The 27803-nt window shown below is 42.2% G+C and overlaps 1 protein-coding gene across 1 annotated transcript; it reads right to left on the bottom strand.

The window, feature by feature from the left end:
- On the bottom strand, nucleotides 1-27030 carry lypd6 (LY6/PLAUR domain containing 6). The gene is made up of 5 exons (XM_029635376.2): nucleotides 26865-27030; nucleotides 7098-7271; nucleotides 3931-4029; nucleotides 2758-2888; nucleotides 1-2158 (listed from the first exon to the last, which is right to left on the bottom strand). Exons 2-5 carry the CDS (start codon nucleotides 7213-7215, stop codon nucleotides 1985-1987), a joined length of 522 nt encoding a protein of 173 aa, XP_029491236.1. The 5' UTR covers nucleotides 7216-7271; nucleotides 26865-27030; the 3' UTR covers nucleotides 1-1984.
- Between the last annotated feature and the right edge of the window lie 773 nt (nucleotides 27031-27803).

Raw genomic sequence — 27803 nt, 5'->3', positions numbered from 1 at the left:
TAAGTGGTCATGTCTTCATCTTTAATATGAAGTTACAAAGTCCTTCACATCTATATATACAATTATGTACAAAGACATTGCATATACAAACAGAGATGATATTTACATAACGTCAATTGGCACAACATGACTAGATAAGATCATGCACCAGCACTTCTTCCATGAACTGTACAGCATTTATTTAAGGCAACATCTGGCATGATATGTTGGCATTCAGGTCACAGTACAAAAGTCCTGGCAAAATATTTAAAAGGGAAAATCTAGTATTGCCTGATTGGTTTAAAGGGACACAACATGTTTTAGCCCTTATGTTACCCCATAAAAAATGAAATGTAATTTATAAAATGTTAACAGAGCAAACTACAGTAGGTAAAAATGTTTGCTTTCTGTAAATCATGCTTCACTGTTTTCCTTTTGCTGCTTGGCTGGAGTCCTACTGAACAGACAGTGTGGTAGGGAGGGAGGAGGGCAGACCTGGGTTCAGATACTATTTGAAATCTTTCAAATACTTTGATCGTTTGCTTTAGTCTGCCTGAAGTACTATATGAGCATGGTTTGCCATTTTGGGACTATTCTATTGGTCCATTGAGCCAAACGATGATTTAAAATAGTAAATGAACCCAGGTCTGGAGAGGGGAAGTGACCAGTCTCCTTTATGTCTCGGGCGGTCAGCCTAAATAAATCAGAAATCCTGGAGAACAATAACACTGTATTTGCTAACTCTGCATTTTTCCCGCCTGGACAGGCGACCACACCGCCAACAGAGAGTGATGGATGAGAAACATATCACAGAACAGAGCACAGTACAAACATCAGAGGGACATGTCACAAGAACGTACAAAAACATTAAAACACTTGTGAGAAAAAGTCTCCTGAAGAACACGTAGTGTCAGTAATTAATTGTGTGCGCACAAAGCAAGTCATTTATTGTTGCCTCTCGCTAAAACTGAAATGACGAGACATAAAAACATGCTATTTGTCCTACAGTTACAGCACAGCTTCCAAAGCCTAGGCCAAACAAAGTGCTGCACTGAGGTATGTGGGTAGCTGTATCATGTGGAAAGTCAGATTCATTTTTCATCATCGGTCAATTTTGAAGCTAAAATAGACCTGTAATTAACTTTGATCCTTTTTTTTTTTTTAGGTTTTGAGGAAATAGTCTTCCCACAACAGAAACACCAAAGGGTTAAGTGTTTGTTTGATAAGCGCCCGGCTCTCTTTCCATGTCGGTAAAAATACTTTCTGCATACTAGACGTAAAAGGATGCGCAGCGCCTATGTCACCTGTTCCTGCTGGAAAATAAAAGATGTAGTCTACACTTACATGCTATTATATAAACCTACCGGCGTAACGTTTCACACAGACATATTCACCTTCTAACAACAATGTTCCATAAAAAAATAAATACTATGTATATGTACATATGTGTCAAACATACAACATGGGGCATGGACTCACAAATGTGAAAATGTAAAAACATAAAAACGTTAAACCAGACAAATCCTCATAGAAGCTGAAGCTGTTCTTCAATTCTTCCTCATCGCTGGAACATGTTGAAACTCTTACAGTATATAGCCTACTGTCGAATCCAAACATGCCACAACACATTTCAAGGTTTACAGTTTCCCCTCCTTCTGTCCCGGTGCAGAAGACTAGTAGGGGGAGAATTATGTCATTTCATACTCGGATGTTTATTATGTTTTATCCTTCAAGATTGACAGCCATATGGCCTGTGTTTTAGAAGCAGTATCAGTGTCCAGTTCTAAATGCACATTTTATTGAAACCAAGCATAATGATAAAAGGGAATCAAAACTGGATTCCTTTTGAATTAAAAGGAAAATAAACTGTCAAAAACTGCAGTGAGTACTATTTCCATAGGGTGTAGATTGAATCGATTAACAGTTGGATCGGAATACATTAACAGTTGGGTCAGGCCTTCAACTGGTAAAGACAATTGTATATGTCAGTATCTCTCTCCACTTCTCAAACATAGCTGGAGATGACGAGGGTGAGGAAAAGGAGGCAGGATATTAGTCTGTAGCTCTGTGGGATTCCTGTGGTGCCGCTGAGAGGTGAGGTGGTGGCGAACACGGCCTCCGTCTCATTCCAGGGGAGAGGAAGGTTACAGATATTGCCCTCACAGCACGCCGTACAGACCTAAAGGAGAAAAGTTGAAACGTTAGATACAACACTCGCTTGCGTCTTCTCTGGTCTCTCCCTCTCTATCTCTCTCCCTCCCTCTCTCTATGTCTCTCTCTCTCTCTCTGTGTGTGTGTCTCTCAATGGGGAATAATGCAGACTTCCGAGGTAGTGAAGACACACACCTTTCACCGGGGATTAGAATGACAGCCTACTGAGAGAGAGCAGTTTCAACCCTTCTCTTTATCTTATCTGGAGCGAGCACTTTGGAGGATCTCCGGATTAACTCAAAAGCACAGTTAAGTGGTGGTGACTGGGACAGGGCCATAATACAAAGCACCATGTTCACGTTGCCTGACCCTGGCTCTGACCCCAGTCAAGATTTGACCACCACCATAGCCTGAGATCCAACCATAAACTTTACCCTGTTGGCGGCAGTTTGGCTACAACACCATCTACCTCGGTCTATGTCATGACTGAAAAATTCCAAGTCAGAAAAATGCCATGCCCAAAGTCAACTAGAATAATTACGACCAGAAAAACCCTTGCCCCACGTCATGCCATTCTAACCTCCCAACACTAGGCTCAACACTCTTCCCCTTGTTCCCACTCCTCACCTTGTTTCCTTCGTGGTCTTCTTCAGAGCATCCAGTAGAGAGGCAGTCCTCCAGAGCCACGCAACGCTTTGTCACGGAAACACTGTCCCCCTCCACCTCCATCTTGTGAAGCGTATAACAATATCTGGTCTCTGTTGAGAATAAAGATAGTAAATAAGACATATTGACCTCTTGCTGTAGATACCACATTTTGGTTAGCATGGAGTTAAGTTAGAATTGAGAGAAAAGCTGTGCTTTTCTGCTCATAGGTCGTGGGGAAATACACTATAGGCTATCTACATCTGACCCTTTCCTGCATTGAATCCACTGCCATACGGTATCTGATATACTCCAAAGCTATACATGACAGTATGTCACTTTTACTATCAAACCCATAAAACCTGGAGGAAAGCCAATCATACCACGTCACAGAGAGCATTCCAGGGAGTTTTGTTCAAGTAGTGCATGTCTCTATCCAACGATCTATGAGGCTATTATTTATACATGCACTGTCACACACATGCACCAGTCTCCCACTAACATTGACTCCCTTTTTGTTTGGGCCTCTGCAACCATGGAAAGACAGACAAACGTGCACAGAGCCTCTGCCTGTATGCGTGTATGTTTTGAGACCGGGGCAGGAATGTATTTGAGTCTGCTCCAGTAGGAAGGGAAGTCAGTGTGACCTCAGGCTCAGCTCACTGGTGCTTCTTCCAGTTTTGGCAGCAAATACTAGTCTTGAAGCTGGTGCTCTGGAGGTGTAAGTCGCTCTGGATAAGAGCGTCTGCTAAATGACTTAAATGTAAATACAAAGAACGTGTATTTTTTTGGGCTAGGCCAAGAGTAACTTATTAGTCTTTAAGAGCGAGCTGTAAATCAGTCGGATAGAGGTCAAACCAAGCTAACTCACTAGCTATTTATGAGCTAAACATGTCAACAGCAGGGTGACATATACTCAATAATACACCGAGGCCTCCATTGAAGGAACAGAGCAGTAATTTACAACTTTGTGGCAGTCCTCAGAGAAGGAAAGAATGCCTAATTTAAATACAAAGTAAGAGTAGGTCCTATCTGAAAGCAGAAGGAGTAAAGAATTAACATATTATTATTACTTAATGAGTAGGGCTTGAAATCATACTGTTGTTATCAACGGTGCTGAAAAGAAAATTGGTTTGCCCTAGTGGTTTGACTCACCTTGTGGGCAGTACAGGTCTGGCGCCCAGCGATTACACTCGTAGTTGTCAGGTGCCTCCTCACATGTGAAGCACTTGAACCCGCCTGGGAATGGAGTGGCTGTAGAAACATACACACACACACTTATTCCACACACTGATTAAGAGTCATGCCCAGGGCACTGGAACATGCATAGCCAGTCACACAGCCATAGCCAACAAACACTTAGCCTAAGTGAACAGAAGTCCTGAAACATTGAATAAGATTAGCAGGCTTATACTAAAAGCTGGGTTAATAATAGTATTAGTTTATGAAATCTGTCCAGAAAAAGATTGAACTTTTTGATAAATAAGTTTGGAATGCATGTAACGCGTTATTTTGGATTAGTAAAACAAAAATCACTCTTATAACATGGACTTTAGGGAGGGGAACTTGCACCAACATACTGTACATAGTTTATGACTAGTAGTAATCTATATCTCGCTCACACACACTTGTTCTGATAAAGACTTAAATTGCCAAATGCAGTTTACCCCATGCACTCTGTTAATTCAGTGAAACACTAAGACTAATACCATGCAGCTCAGTTGCTGCCTCCCTTCTCAATGCATTGTCCCCAGAGGATGGAAAATGTCCATGGTGGGCCATCTGTTGTGATCAAACGGACGAAGAAGCTGTTAGTCTTTCCAGTTTCACACCATTACATTAATCTGATTGGCCACTCCTCCACAGCGTTCCCCAATGATAGCTGCAGGTCTGCAGGTCAGGCAAATTTAATTCAGAACACAAAGCTTGTTGCCAATCACCATGGCTATGTCTCAAATGGCACCCTATTCCCTATACAGTACACTATGTAGGCCATAGGACACTGGTCAAAAGTTGTGCAGTATATCAGGAATAGGGTGCGATTTAGGACGCAGACCATGATCCCGCCTTGCCTCGTCACTGCTAGCTAGACCATGACCCCTCCCTCCATCTCCCAGGATGTCTGGTTAGTTACCACTCCCTAGGAGCCCTCCCACACCCACACACAAAGACAGACACACAACTACGCAAACACCCTGTCACATGCTCACATATGTACATAGACACGGACACATGCGCGTACACGCGAACACACACACATATACACACACACACAATCTACCAAATCCCCACGGGGACTAGAGGGGTGGCCTCGAGCTGACACAGATATCTCCCGCAGTATCCCGGAAAGCCGGCACGGTGTTAACCTGATCCCGGGAGTTCTGCCTCTCTGTGATGAAAGAGTCACAGATCTTAAGAGATTTTCTCTCTGGCTACACAGGGACCTGTTTCTGAGACGTGGGAGGGCTGACCTCTAACATGCCCGCTTCCTGGGGAGAGTTGGGGTTGTTTCAGACCCTAATCTGAGAGTTTATACCTAGCATATGCCCCTCTACAGAAGCCTATAGTGACCCAGTCTGTTTGTTGCACACTGACTGGAGTAAGTGGTCCTGCAGGGGGTCTGAAAAAGGGGGAAAGACTGTTGTACAGAGGCCATGTCGAGGCAACTTAGCTTATCTACTGACCTAACAAACTAGGAAAAAGGCCTGTAAGAGGACTTGAGATGTGGAGCAGCAATTTACCAGCTGTAATGTGACTTACATGACTTGTATCTATTTACCATTTGCCCTATACTGGCACGGGTGCACATTGAGTTAAGACAGGGAGGAAAGGTGGGAGAGAGAGAAGGGGGGAGGAGAGAGAGAACAAGTTGAGAGTACTATGTTATGGAAAGCAACCATTCCTGTGGCTCGGGAACATGATCTAATTGACACTGAGGACCAATTAGTGAGAGACATTCTGTCTCGAGTCACAGGGACAGCCAGAGGACAGCAATCAATCAGTTACCCTCAGCTGAGTCTTGTTGGTCGTCACTGTCACGACTTGGCTCAGACCACTCGAATTCTAATTAAGATAACAGTCTCTATAAGCATTCCTTTGATTTATTGATAATGTGTTTCATTGTTTCAATCTGAACTGATTCAGGAAATATTGAATAAACGTTAATAAGATGTCTATGCCATTTGCAGTTGGTCTTACAGTTAAGGTGTAGTGTAGTGTCTCTATTGGGGGGGGCTGAGTGTAAATATTGCTGGGCTAATGTGTGGATGAGACAAAAGAGGGCAGACGGCAGAAGGCAGTGACAACATGGGTGACTGTGGGGGCGGCTGACTGTGCCGGGTAGCTATGCGTGGAGTCACATGACCCCATACCTCAGATCAAAGAGCCTAGCCTGGTGGTGGAGAGGGGAGGGAGCAGGCAGTTGCTGTGCCAGCTGTAGATCTGTCTGGTTTGGCTTGGGATCACAACCTCACTGGATATACACCCCTAACAGCTATTCCTGAGTAGCATAGCCTTTGACTGACTTTTTCATAACTCTTAAGGGTCAGTCAAAATTGGAATAGAGCAGTCTATTAAGGTTTAAGCCGCAGTTATGAGGGATGTAATAAGCAAAGGGGGCTCATCTAACGAAGTAGTCTCATCACAAGACGGTAAAAGTGTGTGTGTGAGTGTGTGTGTGTGAGAAAGAGAAAGGGAGAGACATAGAGAAAGAGAGCGAGAGAAAGACAGAGAGACAGAGGGGCCTCTCCTCCATTAGAGATGGCCTGTAATAACAGACTCAGTCTATTGACAGCTTTACAGGGGACTGAGGGGCTGAAGGTCTCCCCCTAGCCTAGTTTATAAGGCTTACACGTTCTCAGAGAGAAAGGGCTGTGCTACATGAATACATGGACGTGGCTTGGCCAGTTGATTAACAGTTAAAGCCGACAGCGGTGACTGACTGACCGTCTCGATTTTATATCACCCAGTCACTGGGATAATAGCAGTCCGGTCACATCATTGACGATGTTAGCAGAAGTGGGATCTCTGAGTGCAATAACAGCTGCTGACTGATCTACAAGGCATCCAAATCGCATCAGACCAAACCCTGGGCATTTTCTTAGCTTGTCGGAATAATTTAATACATTTCGTCCAACACAAAAGCCAATTCCGTGCAAGTCAGCTGCATTTTGGACATAGTGAATTAGGTCTGTAAATTACTTGTAACCTTTCACGCTATTAGTATTGGATGTCTAGAAGCATATCACTCTCATCTGGGAAATTGGGACACCATCACTCTATTAAATACTTTTGGTCATTAAATAATAAAGTCTGATTCTTACTTGAGGGATGGAGGTAGATGATGTCCTGTTCTGTAAAGTCCTTTGATTGGGCTGTTTTCAGCCAATCAGCGATGACCGTCAGCAGTAGGACCCAGGCCACTGCAGGCCAGGGTTCCATTGCTGGCCGCGGCTTCACACATGCAGGTCTCTGATTGGACAATCACACGAGGACACCTGCAGCGGAAAGAGAGCACACATTTAACCCAACTCTTAGTTATATTCCTTTTTTTAGCCAATGCGATAGCATGTTCCACTTTGCACAATTTACTTTGTTTCATTTCAAAGAAAAAAAAAGCATATTTAAAAAAAAAACAATCGATTTGGATTTCTGATCAAAGCATCCTGACTGCCTATCCTAACTATATGGTACAGTGACCATGGGAGTCACCAGCCCTTTTGGAAAAGACAGAGGAAAACCCTGAAGCCCTGGACATCCTCCAATCAGCCACCAGACCAGAGACAACAGAGCAGTGTTCATCATTAGGGTTGCATCCTAAATGGCACCCTATGTGGTGCACTACTTTTGACCCGGTCAGGCAATGTTCCCATTTGGGACACAGCCTGCATCTATTATCCCCCAGTCAAACATCTCCTCATTAGATCAATGACACCAGTCAGTCTGCCAGGGACCAGACTCTCATGCATCATCAACCTTCATGCTGTCTTGATTCTGGTCCAGCTCAGTCTTTATGCAGTGAGAAACCAGTAACAGAGTTAGGCATAAAAAAAACAGTTGGGATCGTAATAAACAGTTACTTCTGTGTGAAGCATCCAAATCAATAGAATAATTACATCCAAATGTATATGTTGGTGGTCTTACCTGCTCACAAAATGATTCTCGAACGGCTCTCAGCTCTAACTGTAATCATACTCTATCCTGGTTGCGTAGATCAAAAAAAGACTGTTCAAGGGTACAATGTCATATTGGACAAATCTACTATGTTTGAAGATCGACCAATACTTGAGGATTGAACGCCCAAATAAATGCTCTTCAACCATACATCTATCTAGTCCTCTCTAACCTGTCAGTGGAAGAGAGCGGAGAGTACTACTGTATTGTTTAGTCATAGCTGAAGGGGTTAATAAAAGGCTGTGTGTACCAATTAGGCCCTCGGACCTTTGTAATTCATGAGGAGAAAGACCGCTTTGGCATAGATGACTATTTCTACAGTATACAGTGTATTCTTCATTGATGGGCTGTGGCCTGCTGGGGATGGTCTGTGTTGTGAATGCTGTTAAATTGAAGACCAGGAGAAGAGGCCAGGCTCCTCAGAAGACCAGGAGGGTAGCAGCCCAGCCTCCTGGACAACAGAACAGCAGAGTCGAGAGTGGCTGCATGTCGGTGAGGAATGACTCAAAACTCAAACATGTAGTGCCTGTAAAGTGTTATGTTTCTAACTACGTAATGGATATTAGAGTCCATTTTCTTTCAATCATTTACATGTTCCTTTTTGACTGTTTTTGTCATTTTGTGTGGGAAGGGTGGGTGGAAACTGGAAAGGTGTGGTATTTTTTGTTGTTTTACAAGTGTGTCATGTTGTTTATGATATAAAAAATAAGAAAATAATAAGTATATCTTCATTATATTATTATTATTTACTTATTGATTAGTTGAATTTATTATTTATAAGAATATATCATTTTTTACCAATGTATCAATTTCTCCAGGGCTCTATAAGTGAAAAACATATGCAGTAAATTATAATAGGTATTTTCTGTTAACTCTGCTTTTACCACAAATAAAGAAACAGTCTTCACTGAAATGTTATTCATGATTTAATCAGAAGTTATTCAGGATCACTTATAGAATCACTGTGGCTGTCTGTCTTCAAAGCCTGAGGGATAGTGATGTTGGGTGACTGCCATTGGATTGATGTGTCACCATCACCATCACAACAAAGGGAATTACGCTTAGCCTACAGTTTCAGACTTAACAGTGACAAAACATAGGATTCCCTGGCAACATTAGAGGGGGAAGGGTGAAATGATGACATTAATATTGTACTCGTATGCCTTTAATGGAATGCCTGTGTCCTTGTGTGTCTGTGTGAGCTAGGTTAAGACATTTACATGTGAGCAAGGTTGTTTTACCATTACGTGAGGATCTCCCTTGACTTTCCCAGACAAGATTGCTTAACGGTCTGACCAATTCTCTCTGAAGAAATACCCAGTAACCCACAACATGTCCAATACAGACAAACCAGCCTTACCCAGACATAATATTGTGACATTCATTAGGTTCAGGAATTCCTCAGCAGAAGGAAGCAGTGGTCTAGTCTAGTCTCACCACCAAGGCCCATGTTGTTGACCCACTTAGTGATTCTGGGTAGATGTTGACTTCTCTGAAAGTCTGAATAACCACAGTCACATTGGAGGAGAGTTCCAAATACTATTGTTTTCACCAAAGTATGGTGAAATGGCCCTGACCTTCCAGAGAATGGTAGAATGGCCTGACTTCCATTCAGTGTCCTTTTCCTAGTCTCCCAAACAGGTCCGAGGTAGCCAGGGTAGATGGGGGCCTCTGTCCCTTGGGAAATCCCATTCCAGAGCCTAGAGCACGGGACACAGCCTGAGAGCTGGGAGACAAGGCTCGTCCATCAACCCTGGGAGAAATGTAGGGGTTGGCTATCGTGTAATTGCGTTCTCCTCACCCTGAGAAAGACCTTGGCCCATTCTGTCAGAGCGAGCTGACAGGGATACAGAAGAGTGCCTGGCCACGGGACAAGGGATAGCCCTGTGGTTGGTTGTTGTATTCTTTACAGAAAAATTTGAGCCGTTTACACATTTGTCACATACACCTGAATCAAGCAATTTGTGTGGCACAACAAGACACAAAGAAGGGTGCAAAGCAAACTGATTAAGGAATTGCATTTGAGTAAGATGTCTCACTCCTAAGATCAATGCAAGCAAGAAACAACAACAAATTCCTCCAAAGTTCACACTTAGTTCATTTTCATCTGGTAATATCTGACACCCCCAGTCAAACTGATACTTATTGGCATTAGAGGATTTACCTCTGAGCCTCACTAAGTAATTTTAGGATTAGCTCTCAAAGTCAGCTGACTCAAACTGATTAGTGTGAATGTAATCACAGTGCTCCATCAAACCAAATCAAATATTGCTCACAAATAGCAGCATCGCCTTGAGACTTTAAACTTTGAAGTCTCCTGTAAGCCATCTTTTGTACGGACTGTTGCCTCTTAAATCCGCCCGGTGATGTCTTTAAAGGTCCAATGCAGCCATTTTTATCTCAATATCAAATCATTTCTGGGTAACAATTAAGTACCTTAATGTGATTGTTTTCAATTAAAATGGTCAAAAAGAAACAAAAATAGCTTCTTAGCAAAGAGCAATTTCTCAAGCAAGAATTTTGCTAGGACTGTCTGAGGGGTCTGAGTGGGGAGAGAGAACTGAAAACTAGCTGTTATTGGCAGAGAGGTTTGGAACTTTCTTTCTTATTGGTCTATTAACTAATTTACCGCCTGGTGATGTCACCAGACAGGTCAAAACTCCATCCCACCATAACAGGCTGGTCTTTTCAAACAGCTCTTACACTAAAAGGGGGTTATCATAATTTTCACAATTTCACAGTATTATTCCAATCTCATAGTGTGGAAATATATACGTTTTTGACTGCACTGTGCCTTTAAGGACAGGTGTACAAGGCCATTAGAGTTCTGTCACCCTGGTTGGGGAGTGATAAAGCACTTTAATGTATTTAACCAACCAGCAATATCTCAGACCACAGCCACACCACAACCTTTTACTCTGAATTTCCACACCTTCATTATCAAACAAAGCTGCTCTTCCATGTGTAGTGGTGATTGGGATTTGTGTTGTTTATGAACCTTGAGGCAGGTAGCTAAAGGTATTGTAACATGGGCCAAAGAAATCTAAAAGACTGAGCAAATAATCTTTATCTCAGGGTGTGGCTACACTGACACACTGTTGGATTTTCAGTGCACCAAAACAAAACAGCTTTCATTTTCTGGGCTCTGGCTCATACAGTAAGTACTGTGTGTATGCTTTCTCTTCTTTGCTTCACACTGCTGTTGAAGAGATAAACACAATTATCTTATCATGTTAAGTCAGCTTCTTTTGTTAACTAATGACCCTGAGCAAATATTTTCAGTCACTATAGTCTGAGGTATTAGCAGGGTACCTGATTTATGAAAATAATATAATTGTTTGGTGTGGGGATTGTTCTGTGATATAATCGATAGGACGGTGTTGTGATTGTGCTCTAGCTTTGCATATGAAATGAAGTAAAACCATCAGGGCATGATGAAACCATCTTAATACTCAATGTAAGTCTGCGACTTTAAGATTTGATTTGAATAGAATAAGCAATAACGAAGAGTACAACACGCTGCAACAGAGCCATCGTGACGAGAACGAGTGTGTTCAGTCAACTGATATAGACAAAGTACAGATATGTTTTTACTTTTCCTGTTGAAAAATTATATTTCACAAGTATAGAGCAGAATAGGCACAATTGCAAAATTCAAGGGTTTGGCAAATCAAAGAGTTGTCTGATGGTTCACTCTGATGTCATCTGCCTCCCCCCTTGCTTGCTGGAACAATATAGGAGCAATAGAGGACAAAAGAGAAAAGCCCTCCCCCCTCCACTTGTGCCATGTCATGAGGATACCTGAACCGCCTAATTGAGATGTGCCTTTTGTTAAGTAAATCAGGTGATAAATGAGGTGCTAGGGAGCTGGAGTGGATATTTAATACTACACGACAAAACTCTAACATAGGTTGTCAAAGCTGTCAGGAAAAAAAGAGAATTCAAAAAATGTGCTGAATTTGCTGAACTGTGAAAATCGAAGCCTGAACTTCACTCTTGACCTAATCTCTACAACCACACTCTCCCCTTAAGCAGCACACTAACCTGTGGATGACTGGAGTGAACCCTTCAAGGTCCAGACCATAACATCCCATCCGGTTTGGCCATAATAATGCATCTAAAACACGTTGATGGCTGTGTTACAGTAACTGTAAATAGGATAACATGAACATTGGCAACGCTCCACTGCAAAGTGCAAAGGGAAATCACGAGGGATTCGTCACGGTTAGGGGGATTGTTTTATTATAATTTGTTATATTCAACACCTGAATCAGTGTCTCTCAACTTCTTTCAAGTACACTTGTTCATTACAGCTCTCATGTACACACATAATACTTGCAATTTCTACCTTCAATGTGAATCCAGGAAAACCACAACCACCAACACAAAACACAACATATGCCCAGAAGCTGTGCAGAGTCATGGCCCCTTGTAATGCTCTACCTTCTGACCCCCTGGACAAGGCGCTGTGGCACTCTGTAGCCACAGTGGACTGCATTGAGTTTCCTCCCAGAGATTGTTATCATGGCAAAAGGTCCACAGTGTATTCAGGGAGAGACCAAAAGAGAGAGGTGTACATATCAACCAGCAGGAACACTGACCCATTTCCTGTTTCCTTTTCCTGCTACTGTAACAGGTAGAGAGACAAATACATGAAACAGACAAATACTATTCTTGGATGGACCAAGAATGATAATCTGCAATGCTAGGATAACTTTGACAGGCCTGTTGTATAAAACACTGCACTAATGCAAAATGTATAAACAGGTAAAACAGGCATCCTTTACACAAATACTTTTAGACCATTTATTTAGAAAAATTCCGCAATTCCAGGATTCACCAGTTTTGGAGTGTTCAGTCATTTATTAATTCCATTATTTTCACAGATGGAACCACTTTCTCAGTAGCACAATAAGTCCTTTAGAGGACTGTTGAACTGCTAAAACCAGCCGCAAAAACTATTGACTGATCACAGGGCTGATGAGGCAGATCAGATGAGTGTTTCTGATATTCAGCAGATTAACCTCTGCCTCAACCTTTACTCTGGGGATTGCAAAATAATACCTTGTGTATGAATGGGGAGAAAGCTAAAGGACACAAACAGACAGGTATCCCATTGACATTGGGAGTGGGGACAACGGTCTTATTTCAACTCTGCAGGTGTCAACACAGAAGCTAAAGGACATCTTATTGGCCTTAATATCTCTGTGACGATTCATATTTAACATGCTAAGGTACCTCTATCTCTCTGCGAGGAGTCTAGTATTACATGTTACACGCTAAGCCATGTGTCAGCAGGTGCCTCACTTGACTTTGGAGGAAACTAAATGACAAGGCTGACAGAAATGGAGGATGATCGAGAAAGAGTGCGACTGCTCCAAAATAGTTTATCTACAGACGTCAAACGGATAATCAAATTACAAAGGAATCGCCTACAAGATCAGGGCCAAATTTAACACTAGCCAAAAACTTCTCACAACTTGTGCCATGATTCAAGGAAATAGATTTCACATGACATTTCTCCCCATGTCTTCATCTGTGTTGGAATAAGCGCTTGGAATTTCTTTCCAGTGACAGTTTCCTCTTTGATTCATGCATTAATAATGTGAGATAAGCATCAATCCTTGGTCCAGACAGAGTTCATAGAAAAACGTTATTTTTTTTGTCATAAGACAATAATGAATGGGTGGTTCAGAAAGGCAACCTTCCAGTGCATGTCAACCTTTCAGTCAGGAAATGCTTGGAGTGGAACAACTTCAATCGTACCAGCCTCTCTAAACCTCTGCCAGGATGCCTGCCATAAGCTACACCTGTCGTCAAAGCCTTCATGCCTTTTGGCGCGCTGTGCAAAATGGAAGCTGTGGTCTTTTGTTTGTATTTAGAATCTTCTCTTTTGTTTAACAGGTCTGAAGGGAGGGCTGATAGACTGTTGTTTGGCAGTTGGCACAGCCATAGAGGTAATCACTGTTGAAGGAGAAGAGGAGGAACCTAGACACAATCCATCGTTTCTCTTTTTCTAACACCACGTGACTGTTTCATTCTTTTGTTTGTCTCTCCTTACTTATTTGTCTGTGTAATATTTTTCACTCTCTCTTGCTATCAATTCCACAAGCTGGGGAGTCTCACTCTGAGGTGACAGGTTAAATGGAAAAGCATCACTCCAGCCTTTAATGAATTTGAAAGTGGTCCCATTTTCCAAACCCCTCCCTTTCAGTTTGACAAAATAGCAGGTCGTGGCAACCGACCACTGATTTAGGATTGTGGCTTTAAATGCAAACGCAAAGGGTGTGTGTCTGGGTGTGCTTCAGTTTAATTAGCCAGGAAGTGCCTGTGTGTGTGTGCCTGCTGTGAGAGAGGTCAATGGGGTAGTAATGAAGAAAAGCAGCATTTATTACTCTTAAGATCCCTTTCAGTGCCCCACATGGCCCCAGGTGAGTAATGAATAGCTCCACATGGTTGTGGATATCGGAGGAGGGAAAATGATTACCATTCATAAACCCTATCCATTATACTGTACAACGGCACTGCTTCAACTGGATATTGGAGGAGGGAAAACGAATCCCATTCATCACACAACAACACTGCTTCAACTGGATATCGGAGGGGGGAAAACGAACCCCATTCATTACACAACAACACTGCTTCAACTGGATATCGGAAGGGGGGGGGGGACGAATCCCATTCATCACACAACAACACTGCTTCAACTGGATATCGGAGGGGGGGAACGAATCCCATTCATCACACAACAACACTGCTTCAACTGGATATCGGAGGGGGGAAAACGAACCCCATTCATCACACAACAACACTGCTTCAACTGGATATCGGAACTGCTTCAACTGGATATCGGGGGGAAAACGAATCCCATTCATCACACAACAACACTGCTTCAACTGGATATCGGACAGGGGAAAACTAATCCCATTCATCACACAACAACACTGCTTCAACTGGATATCGGACGGGGGAAAACGAATCCCATTCATCACACAACAACACTGCTTCAACTGGATATCGGAGGGGGGAAACGAATCCCATTCATCACACAACAACACTGCTTCAACTGGATATCGGAGGGGGGAAACAAATCCCATTCATCACACAACAACACTGCTTCAACTGGATATCGGACGGGGGGAAAACAAACCCCATTCATCACACAACAACACCCCATGCATCACACAACAACACTGCTTCATCTGGATATCGGAGGGGGGAAACAAATCCCATTCATCACACAACAACACTGCTTCAGCTGGATATCGGAGGAGGGAAAACAAACCCCATTCATCACACAACAACACTGCTTCAGCTGGATATCGGAGGAGGGAAAACAAACCCCATTCATCACACAACGACACTGCTTCAGCTGGATATCGGAGGAGGGAAAACAAACCCCATTCATCACACAACGACACTGCTTCAGCTGGATATCGGAGGAGGGAAAACAAACCCCATTCATCACACAACAACACTGCTTCAAACCTCTCCACGTGTGACTCTCAACGAATCAAATACCTAGTGGTTCTTACTACTAGCATGTTTATCATCCTTTACCAAATTCTATAAAGTTGGTGACATATTATCCAGTCTACAGAAAAGTTTGTGGTCATACACACATCCTTAAAAACATAGGTGCTGGGCTAATAAAGAAGACTAGAAACAACAATATTATCCAGTCTTACCAATGTTTCATTTCATTACAGATGCACATAAATTAAGAACAGAATTAAATCTGCCTTGCCTCTCTACAACTGGCTGCATAGTATACCTTGTTGTCTCGAGAGAGAGAGAGAGAGAGAGGATGACGCAAAGTCATCCCATCCCAATCTTCTTTCAGGTCAGTGCCAAAGTCAGACCTAATGTTCATATTACTCTAAAGCCCAACCCAAAATGCTTGGGCCTGAGCCTCCTTGTGGGTGAGAGCAGCAGGAGTGTCTCTTGGAGAGGATGCCAGCAGGGTAAGGCAATCTGTGGCCCGCAACACAATCTCCTGGGCTGAGCAATGACCTGTGAATAATGGTTCCTCCCTTCTGAGAGGGAGAGAAATGCAAATCACCAGCAGTCTAGTGACTCTGAGAACTGGTCTGACCAGATTCAGAAAAAGAGGGAGGGAGAATTGGTTGGACAGGGGGGAAGAGAGGTAGGGAGGGGAGAGTGGTGTGCAGGGTTGGATAGGTTATTATCTAAATGTTACCTGTTACAGTTACTAGTTAGTGTCCAAAATTGTAGTCAGCAATGTAATTTTTGGATTACCCAAACTCAATAACGTTAATAACTTTCAGTTACTTTTGGATTACATTCCCTTAAGAGGCATTAGAAGAAGACAAAACTGATTCATTAAACACATTTGGTGTGTCATCATAGTGGTCACTGACTTGTGGTCAGACTCAGGTGGAACTAATGTACACTTGCACCTTTTTTCCAACACTGAATTGAATGTCATTGAAAAAAACTAAAGATGTCATAATGTATTTATTTTTTCTGAATTTAAAAGTAATCATTTCGTTTTTCAAAAGTACCAGTAATATGACTACAATATTTTTAGCTGGTAATGTAACTAATGTAAAAACATTTTTATATATATATATATATATATAATCATATTGAGGTTCTTGGTGCAAGCTTTTCTTTCTGTGCTGCAGGCCTTTAACAGTTGTGCACATTTCAACAGCGTTGTACCTGGGTAGCAGAGTGGTATAAAATATTATACTAGCTATTATAAACTGGGTGGTTCGAGCCCTGAATGCTGATTGGCTGACAGCCGTGGTATATCACGTGTATGACAAAACAGTTATTTTTACTGATCTAATTACATTGGTAAACAGTTTATAATAGCAATAAAGCACCTCAGGGATTTGTGATAAAGGACCAATATACCACGGCTAAGGGCTGTGTCCAGGCACTCCGCATTTGCCTGATTATGAACAGCCCTTAGCCGTAGTTTATTGGACATATACCACACCCCCTCTGGCCTTATTGCTTAAATATAAAATAGAAAGCTACAGTATGCTACAGTAGGAGAGGTTTGTCGGAACTTGCCTGCACAACTGAAAAAAAGCTTGACAAATCTATACAGTATGCATACCTTTTGTCCCTTAACAAATCCAATTATGCCATTCTTTCAGGACGATTCAGAGAAACAAAGTCAAGCTGATTAAATGCAGGGCTGACAACCGCAGTCGAGACAAAGCCCAAGCCTCCCATTGATTCAAAAGTGCCAAAACAAAACGAGACAATGCTTCATCAACATGGACTGTCCGCTCTTGTTATTTGCCATATGGCAGCAGCCAACGATGCCCCTGGCCTCTGGTAGTCTATCCCACAAAACCTGTGGTTACATCTCAAATGGCACCCTACTCCCTATATAGTGAACTACTTTTGACCAGGGCCCACAGTGCACGGGTCAAAAGTAGTGCACTATGTAGAGAATAGGGTATCATTTGGGACTTTGACTGGGACTTGGGAGTCGGAGTCAAATCGGATCAGAATCACTGGCTGGCTAATTGAAATCCTACATGCGACCAGCACAACCCTAATCCAGCAGTTTTCTTTTGAAGTGCTCCAAGTCAGCTGTATAATTTTTAAATCCCCAATCTCGAAGGTTTGGCGCATACGAAGATCCAGAGGATTAACCATGTAGCTGGTACTCACGGGGGGAACAGGCTGCTGGCTACTGATAGAAAATGCCATGGTCAGGAATAAAAGGGTGCCCACTGTACAATAATAAAGCATTGGAATGTTGCCTGTGTAGATAAAACATGTATTGTACTTTGCCTTGGCCTTAACATGACACGGGATCCGGCTATTAGTCCATTTTGAGGTTGCTTTGGTTCGATTACTAAACAATAATCAGTTTTCGATTTCAGTTTTGATTATTTGGGTTGAATGTTGTAGCAAAACAGAATAAAACAATTAATAAAAGTCACATGATGGTAGTGACTGCCCATTACTGCTTATCACTTATTAACCATCATTTATTCACATTATTACATTTGCTTCATTTGAGGATTGTATTACTTCATTCCATGTCATCATCTCGTCTCTATAGAGCTGCTGCTTATGCCGTCTGACAAAATCACTATAGTTTTTCAAAGTAAATAAGGCATACTTTTATGACTGCTGAACACCAACTATCAATCACTTAGATCATGTATTTTCAGGTAGAGATACATTGCGAAGCAACAGCTCCTCTCTATATCCCTTCACAATCACACATTCTTCTGTCTTTTCAGTAGCAGGCATAAAAGAAACACAAGACTGGACAAGTAGATGCGCAATGGATTATGGTCATTGTAGTTAATTACCACGCTTTATGCACTAAACTATGTGGAATATTGGCCTGTTAGAAACTAAAACTCCCTACTACATCACACAGCTCAGGCTGGATCTGATTTGTCTTTAGAGAAACTGTGCAATGTGTGCATTGAGTTCACAGAAGAAAAACGTACGAAATGGAATTTAAATAATTAAACCGATGTCAGTCAATTCGTTTTTTTTGTGTTTTTTTTACACTACCTCAGACTGCATGTACACTTATGATAGACATAAACGACGGGATAGCGCAGATTTGCAGAGTAGTTTGAAATAGTCTGGGACTGTAACAATATAACAGCAGGAAGGAGAAGCTGGATCAAATGAAGACTCAATGGACTGTATGCCTCAACAGTTACAGTCATTATAGTCCGTGTTTATTTGTGTGGCTGTATTTGCCACTATGTGTCATTCAATTGTTAGTGAGTAGGCTAGTCATTTACTTTAGATATAGGACACCACTCTATTTAAAGGAGCAGGGAACATTCAAATGTGTCCCAAAGTTATAGTCTTACTGCAAGGGATTGGTCCAAGTGCAATGTGATTAAAGCTTCATTTCCTTTCAACTTTATCCCATTAAAATGAATGCATTAAAGTATTTAGGCCTACATAAATCACATTAACTCAAACCCTGTCATGACATCATGTAACAAATACCAAGCGAGCAATTGTCATAATTACAGTGTAATTTTCCACATTTCAGAATAATTACCTTTCTCCCAACATTCTGTGGTTTCTGGCCTGTAGCTGTAGTTTTTTTTTTTTTTCAAACAAAGCTTTTAATTATTTTTTTTGCCTGCATTTATTCACAGCAAAACATGGCTTGTGTTGAGTCCAAGTAAAAATAAATGTGGGTGTGCTTTAGTATTGAATTATGTCTACGACATACACATAGCCTATAAATATGAATACAATAAATAAAAGATCATAAAGTGATCACCAAAAAAAGCCTTTTATTTCAAAGCAAATATGAGCAGAATTAAACAAAAGTTTATAGGAATGCCAACATTGAAACAGAAGCCGTCATAACACCTCACGTGGTACATGTTGTTTGTGTACCGTAAACCACACAATGTAGGGTGGCTACCAAGCAAACAGGAAAAGCTCCCTGGGAGGTCAATACAACTCACAATGGAGTTCTCCATCTACTGTACAAACCGGACCACTTGACTTTCACTGTACCACTTTAAGGATCACAATGAGACCTTTTTTCTCTCTCTCTCAACTCCCCCTCTCTTACCACAGTGTACATGTACATGGGCCTTGCCTATCGATCAGTCAGTGAGACAGGCATCCATGTTTGCGTCCCAGTGTGATGTGATGTACAAATGCTCCTATTCTACACATAATGCTTTAGCAGGGGGCTTAGGAGAGGCGCAGTCAGACCGTCGCCCCCCTCCTCTGGGACATACCAGCTCTCCCACATTGTTTGGCTGGCCTGTGAAGGGGCTAAAGCCCCTGCATGAGAAACAGAGGGCGCAGTACACCAAATCTCTTTGAAGGGTGGCTAAGATGTGTGAAGTTTTTGATATGGGACCGGGCCCACGAGGAGAGGAGGGGTGACTGTGACTGAGGTATGACTGGGATCAGAGGGGCTGACGGGGTATAATGTACCCTGTGACAGCTGCAGAGGGGTCAGACTCAGAGAGAGGGGCTGCAGGGGTGGATCTGATTCCCTTGTACTTGAGGGTGACATGAAGCCGTGGGTCCAGTTGAAAGGCAACATGGAAGCTAATTGGGATTTTGGAGGTGACTTTTTCTTTTTTCTTCATTTTGTCTTAATAGAGGCACTAGGGACGGCACAAACCACCCTGGCTCAAGATTTTTCACACCACATACACAGGGAGGGCATGGACTGCTGACTTTAAAGGTTGAATTAGGTACCCCAGGAGAATGAAGAAACGTACAGCACTCCATTTAAGAATGAGTTAAACTATGAGAAGTTGGTTTTGATTGTCTACGTTTGAGCTTGATTGAACTTTAGAGACCAACAATGGTAAGACTGGGTCTGGTAGGAAGACTAGATAGAAGACAGGACCAGCATAAAAAACCAGTCAACGGTCAATAAAAGACAGGAAGGCTGAACCTTCCCAACCAGAACTCAACAAGTCTCCGGTTCTCTGATTTACTCCCCAGCAAGCTGTTGAAAGTGACCGTGTACGTAGTTACAGGAGACCTTACATCGCTGATCTGACCAGTCTTATCTTACAGAGAACTCATTTCCCTCAGGAAATATGAGTGGTTTAGGACCACATTTTTGTCCTTTCTTCCCAACACCAAAGTCTGTCAAAAGAAACCACACAATTAGACACGGTGCATAAAGCTTTAAATGCTCTGCTCTGTAAAGACCTGACTTCAAAGTCAGAATGACTGGCCGCTTCGTTTTGAAGACAACGACCATGTCACCTGAGGTAAATTGGACTGATCGATTCACAGTCAGGAAAAACAGCTTCAAGCAGTCAATTGAAGATGGGCTTAAGTTTAAGAGATTGAAATCCCCTAAAATTGGACCTTTGGTTATTGGCAATACTGAGGTCATGGAAGGGAATTAGTATTTTACTCCAGAGATACATAACTGTGATTATTGAAGTATATGTAGGCTTAGGAATGTATTAAACAGAATATAATACAGTCAATTGTTTATAGAAAGGAAATGAATGATAATCGTAATTATTTGATTTTACTGCCCTTTGTGTGGCAGAACATTTTTACAGTTACGTTGCAGAAGAAATAAAACATGGATTTTACTACTACAAAGCATGAATTATGCATAAGACACTATCCAATCACATTCATGGACTAAAAGTGCTGAACTTCAAAGAAAGATCATCAAAAGACATGATCTCAAGGGACGTGGTAAGTGTATCTCTGGTTGTAGATAGTAAAACCGTGCCCCTTTACGCTCTCGATCCATTCAAAGTGTTGAGCAGGGTGACGACGTTGCCTGCATACTAAAATAGAGGTTAACCAACCATAGCACTAGCCTAGATGCTGTCTCTGTTCAGCTATTACATACCACTCCTCATTTACTAGAGACTGGCCTATCATTAATGAGCTCGAGGAGATCAGAGGATTTCATCCTAATTCTTTGGCAAATGACAGGAAGTGAAATGTTCGCTCAAAAGACTGGTAACCAGACTACCATAGCCCCATAACATGGGAGGGACTACAGTATATATGTCACAATGTGTGAATCAAAGAAGGTGAATGTGACAATGGATTTTTCTGCTTTCCTCAAGAAGCTCTGATTTATTTTGTAGGCTACATTAGAGTCTCAGATTTCCTTGGGGAAAACATTTAGTTCAAAGTGTTCCCCAAATGAAACATTTTGCCCTGTTCTCTTCTCCGCGTGTAGAAATGCTATTCTCCCTCTTTGCTTTCATCTGTATTTTTAGTCCTTGAAATCTCAGCCATGAGTGCTTCTTCTTCATATTTCACTGCAATTTAATTGCACTTTTTCTATCTACAGTCTTTGATTAGAAAATGAACAGCATGAAATCCAAACACAGAAAATGTACATCAATTGAAAATGTAGGATGTGTCACTCACAGTTGCAGCAGATTATGGTAATCAAGCACTTAACCCCAATATAACAGGACAAAAAAGAGACAGCAGGTTCACCCCAGGATGCAAGCTTCTTCCAGGCACACATTGGTGTGAGGGAGGCTAGAAGGAGGCAGCGTGGACAAGTCGAATACATCTGATCACTAAACCATTGGGAAAGATACCAAGGGGTGATTAGAATCCAAATAAATCTGAAACTGAACTGAATTCTGCAAGGCCACACCCCTTTGCAGCCATGGAAAATCATTCCAGTAGTTTCCTACCTCCTACCGGGGAACATTGGGTTAACTGCCTTGTTCAGGGGAAGAACGACAGATTTTTACCTAGTCAGCTCGGGGATTCGATCCAGCAACCTTTCGGTTACAGGCCCAACGCTCTAACCACTGCCGCCCCAGGGACTATAAAAGTTTGGGAACCACTACTCTAGGTTAGAAGGGTGTCTGACTTAGACAACTCAGTGGTGCAGTCACCGAACATAAAGGTCTGGTAGTAAAAGTCATCCATGCGTTTAAGCTTCCACAAACTTTGCTGAATAATTCACAGAGAGCAGCACTAGCAGTATGTCAGAGACGGGGATATACGGTAGCAAGAGGGAACCACATAACCTACAGTAACCTTTGTTTAACACATTTCCAGGCTACAAGTATTGTCCTTGAAAAGACAATACTCAAATGTTATGTACTTGAAATTAACATTACAGTATACATAAGGGACTCCCGAGTGGCGCAGAGGTCTAAGGCACTGCATCTCAGTGCTAGAGTTGTCACTACAGACAACCTGGTTTGAATCCAGGCTGTGTCACAACCGGCTGCGATTGGGAGTCCCATAGTTTGGCGCAAGATTGGCCGAGCGTTGTCTGGGTTTGGCCGGTATAGGCCGTCATTGTAAATAAGAATGCCTAGTTAAATTTAAAAAATACATCATTTGGAATTGGCACAATAAGAAAAAAGCCCCTTTGAACACTATTAAACTAATTTGTGAATGATCTGGCTACGACGGGTGCCCTGGAGGAAAACTAACCCGGGCCTGGCCTAGCTATGGAGCAAGCCTTCTCATCTCTGACCCTGTCCCTGATCCATCCCTGTCCCTGATCCTATTGACAGCTACTCCTCAGTGACACCCTGACTAGAGAGTGGAGAGAGTACCCTGCTACAGGCCCAGTCTCTGAGATACTGGAGACAGAAAGCCACTCTCTGCTGTGCAAAGGCTGGCTGAAGGGTTAATACTGGTTTAAACATCCCTATCATAGCTCAGAACTAGTCCACCACTGACCTCTTCTATGCTGTGACCCACTTGAACATCACGGCGATGACAAGCGTGCAATAGTGATTTGCGAGGGCAGCTGAGAAGTTCCTACGTCTCCTTATGAAAATGTGGAGTATTTCCGTTTAATGTCTTTAACAGTGGGACAGAGAGGGAGAGAGAGAGAGAGGAGAGAGAAAAACAGAGTAGTCTAAAACAGGAAGAGATAGAGATTGACCCTTATATAAAATGTGGACATTAACCCCAAAAAGGATGCGTGACCAAGGAGTTCTCTTCATGAAGTGAAATACAAATATCAAAGGCCACATGTCTGTCAGTAAAAATCACAGGAAACATTTTCTCACAAAAAGCTCTTTCTTTATCTACATGCTCTGGTCTGGCATCCAGGTCTACACCGGGAAACAGGGGTGGCATGTTCCACAATGACTCCCTGTGTGTGTGTGTGTGTGTGTGTGTGTGTGTGTGTGTGTGTGTGTGTGTGTGTGTGTGTGTGTGTGTGTGTGTGTGTGTGTGTGTGTGTGTGTGTGTGTGTGTGTGTGTGTGTGTGTGTGCACTATCACCATTCTTCACCTGTTTTTTTCCCAACAGCATTTTGCCACTGAGGGTAAATTACTGCAGGCAACTCAGATACTGTAAATGGTAGGGAGAGATAATTTACCACTGAGAAAACAGCCAACAGCGCATTCTGGCAAGACCAACACAGAGTTGAGCGCACCTTGACAGGCCTTATTTGTCATGTGTTCGCATGCAAAAAAGGACGGACCAAGGACCAAAGGCACGTTACACAAGCCATCCATCAACCTAGTGGGGAGGCTCAGCAGTAGGGCTGGCTGTACCAGTACATGACTGAGTGAGGGTTCCCATAGCAGCCCATTACCATTCACCTCCACCATACCTGTATTATCCAGGTAACAACCCCCATACTCTGTCTGCACCTACCGAGGATAATGACCCATATACCTGCATCCTCTGTCTCCACATCCTTGTTATTACCCACATCTCAAATTATACCCGTGTGTCTCCCCATACCCCCATCCCCACACCACTATGTCCCCTGCAGGTGTCCCTACCTACATCTGTATTTGCCCAGCCGTAGAGCCACATCACTAGTACCGGTGGTGTCACTCAGGATCATTGGACCAGCGGCAGTCACAGATCTGACCGGGAGCACTTTCAATCAGAACAACACATAATGGATTGTGTCCAAACTAATGAGGAGGAACAGAGCGTTCCCCACCAGACATGATGACAGTACATTTCTCAACCTAGTCAGGGGATACCTCACTAATCCATCACACAACAGGGTCGATCGGGTTGTAGATCTATCCATCAATGACACAGAGGTAGTGCAATGTTAATATACATTTTAATGATGGTGCATATATAAGCTGTAGGAGAGAGTGCATTAAACTGACCCAAAATGTAGATGTCCTGTGTGATAGATGGACTGTTAAACAAATCAATCTGAGACATTTTGATCCTATAAGTCTTGCTAAATGTATTGATCCTAACATCTAACATCACAGTAAGTAGTACACTGAATCTCATCATATATTTAACAATTGCATTCCTGAAAAGTACACACACCAAAAATCTAAGTTATTATGCTCTTTCAATACATTTGTGTTTCTCAGTCATGATTTAAAAATGAATATTAATCTCAATCCGGCGAGTGTACCTCAGCTCCAGCAAGTGATTTCTGTTGAGAGCAAGGCCCATACATACAATCCCCCTGAAATGGGGCCCAGGGGACCCCATGCTTGCTCTTGCCACGCGTGGGCATCAGGCATCAGCCTCGTGCTGCAGAGCAGAGCAGCCCACAGAAACACACAGTTTATGGGAAGACTAAATTCTTTCACCTCAAAAACTAATTTCTCATGCTCTATTGTTATGCTGATGTCCTCCTTACAAAAGCATGCATTGCCCCAACTCACACGCCGCACGATTATCAATGAGCCGGACTACAGATGGAGCTTCACACCAAATCAAATAAAAAATAAAACACAAAGTTACTGGTCACATACACATGGTTAGCAGATGTTATTGTTAGTGTAGCGAAATGCTTATAGCAAAATGCTTAAATTAACCAACTCTTCCCTTATTTCAGATCAAATATCAGTTTCCTCCTTTATTTTGATCACATACAGCATATGCATCAGTTCATAAGAAAGGTCGTCAGTGATGATGTGCTATGGCACAGATTGGTAAGGATAGCTTTTACAGTTTGTCCTTCTATCTGTGTCGTTAGCTAATATACTGGACACAAATATTTCTGTCTGTAATAAAAGGAAAAACCCATTCTGATTGGCTGGCCCTGGTTCCCCAGTGGGTGGACCTGGCTCCAAGTGGGTGGGCCTCTGCCCAGTCATGTGAAATCCATAGATTAGGACCTAATTTATTTCAGTTGACTGATTTCCTCCTATGAACTGTAACACAGTAAAATCTCTTAAATTGTTGCAGGTTGCGTTTATATTTTTGTTCAGTATAGTTGACACACAGAGGTGGCAGAAAACACAGTGAATGCCTTGTTGCATAAGGATCAAAACAGGGTGATAACTATGTCTATGTAACAGTAGGGTGGAACCTCTGGTCATCACCAGTTATTTTCTCTGACCACCAGATTTTAGTGGCACCCATACATGGAATATGAAGGGGTAGAGCACAGCAAGGTGATCTAAGCCAAACTGACAGAGCTACCACAGAGAGGAGCAGCCTAGCAGGAGGGAGCAGAGCAGGAGACTAGGGCAAGTCTTTGCCCCCCAGCAACCTCTGCTCTACAGAATATGGAGCAATGAGAGAGACCACTCCCAAACAGATGCACTAAAATCCACATAGCAACAGCAGCAAGCCCCCCGTGAACAATGCCCCCACCTCTCCACTACTGAGGCAGTTACAGCCAACCTCAAACCTCTGGCTTCCATAGATGCGTCTGTCCGGGGGTAGGGAAAACACTGTACATGGACAAGACAAGGGTATGGGAGCCTCAATGCACCTGCTAGTCTACATTCACATCCATTGCAATACTGAGTTCCTTTTCCACAGTGGATCTGGACCCTGGTCTGTAATACAGTCCAAATGTGTGAAATTAAACCTGCATGGCATTTAGTACAATCTGGCAGAGGTGTGGTCCAAATGGAGCTCATAGTTTCTATTCCTTGAATACACCAACCTCTTGATTTAGTAACATAAAATGTGCAAAATGTTATTGGTTTCAATAGAAACTAGGTAATAATTGTGTAATAATAACGTAACTAATCTGTAGCCTAGCAACTATATTGTGGACAATCAGACAGTCCTTTGTTGTTCTGGGGGTATAATTTATTAATGTCAAACAAACAAAAACAGCCTTTCAAATATATTTCATGTTAGTCAAATAGAATTTGTCACATTTATATTTTACTCAAATGACAGGATACATTTCCTCCATCCATAAAGTAAGTATTATTCATGCATGGATAATATTTTTCTCTATTCTGGTCATCATGTTATGGTCTTGACACAGGAGAATGGGGGTCAAAGTGGGTCTGCAAGAAGAGCTTAGATACAACACAAAAACAGTGTGTACTGGATACAGTTTCATAGTCTATTGCACTTGGCTTTTCTATTATTTTCCATTATTGTTATATTCATTTTCTTTGTCAAATAATAAATAATGTATCCATTTCTTTCTTGGGGGGCTCTGTTTACCCATGTCACCGCACAGACACTCTATTGTCGCGTATTGATCCCATTGAGTATTTGTAGTTACTAAATAAACAAAACACTTCACTTACTAGGAATTCCTCCTGTAGCAGTCAAACTTCACCCCAGGTCCCAGCTTTTGAATAGTCCACGGCTCTAAAACCAAATGTACACTTCTCCGTGTGTTGCCTTTGCGGATTATTGCACGTCGGTAGGTCGGTGTATTGGCTCTGTGACTCTTTGACGTCTTGGAAATGGAATACATTAGTTGACGACGGGTGGCGGGAGGCGTGTTCAATACCGACTGGGACAGTCCCAATAGGCTGCGCATCTCGATAGTAGGTTCACATTCAAATTAGGAACACAGACAGACACCACACTTTCACTTAGCCTTTCCCTTATTCCTCCATTTGATTAGAAATAATATTGCAGTTGTCCTTTGAATGCAAAAAATATTAATCCTTAAAACTAGAGACGGATAATCAATATTCCATATTTTTCTAGGCACCGTCAGAGCTGGAGTCTGTTCTGAAATGGTTCCAATGTTAAGGCTACATAGCGTTAATTTTAGTTCATATTCTTTATTTTAATAATGAATAGCTTAAAACGTCTGATGACTCATTATTTTGCAGATCAACGCCCTCCACTGGTCACACTTTAATTACTAGGGGTGCAAACAAACAAAACATTCATGCATTACTTATTACACAGTATGTATACGTATTTCGTGTGTGTTGTGTGTATGTTAACTGTTGAATGACATTATATAATCACAGTAAACTACAGTACCAAAATGTAGTCCTGCATGTGTATTATCTCTCTGTATCTCTTGTACAAATCTAGCACACCTCACTGACACTATAACACTATATTTTGCAGAAACTAAGGGGGAGTGTGCTTGCTCTTGGTAAATAAATAAACAAATCAGTCAATCAAGGACACATACAAATTATCTGCCTAAAGATACACGTTAGAAGAATTATGCCGCAGTTGTATTTTAAGTCTGGATGTTGAGTTTGATTTGTGTTGTG

This window comes from Oncorhynchus nerka, linkage group LG3 (genome assembly GCF_034236695.1).
Source record: "Oncorhynchus nerka isolate Pitt River linkage group LG3, Oner_Uvic_2.0, whole genome shotgun sequence".
In the NCBI taxonomy this organism is placed as follows: domain Eukaryota; kingdom Metazoa; phylum Chordata; class Actinopteri; order Salmoniformes; family Salmonidae; genus Oncorhynchus; species Oncorhynchus nerka.
This window is presented reverse-complemented; position numbering and strand designations above follow the sequence as displayed.

Excerpts from the sequence above, each read along its gene's own strand:
- lypd6 (XM_029635376.2), bottom strand. The coding sequence starts at position 7,215 with ATGGAACCCTGGCCTGCAGTGGCCTGGGTCCTACTGCTGACGGTCATC. Across the intron at positions 4,030-7,097 it reads CATCTACCTCCATCCCTCAA|CCACTCCATTCCCAGGCGGG; the intron begins GTAAGAATCAGA and ends ATGTTTCTACAG. Across the intron at positions 2,889-3,930 it reads AGACCTGTACTGCCCACAAG|AGACCAGATATTGTTATACG; the intron begins GTGAGTCAAACC and ends TATTCTCAACAG.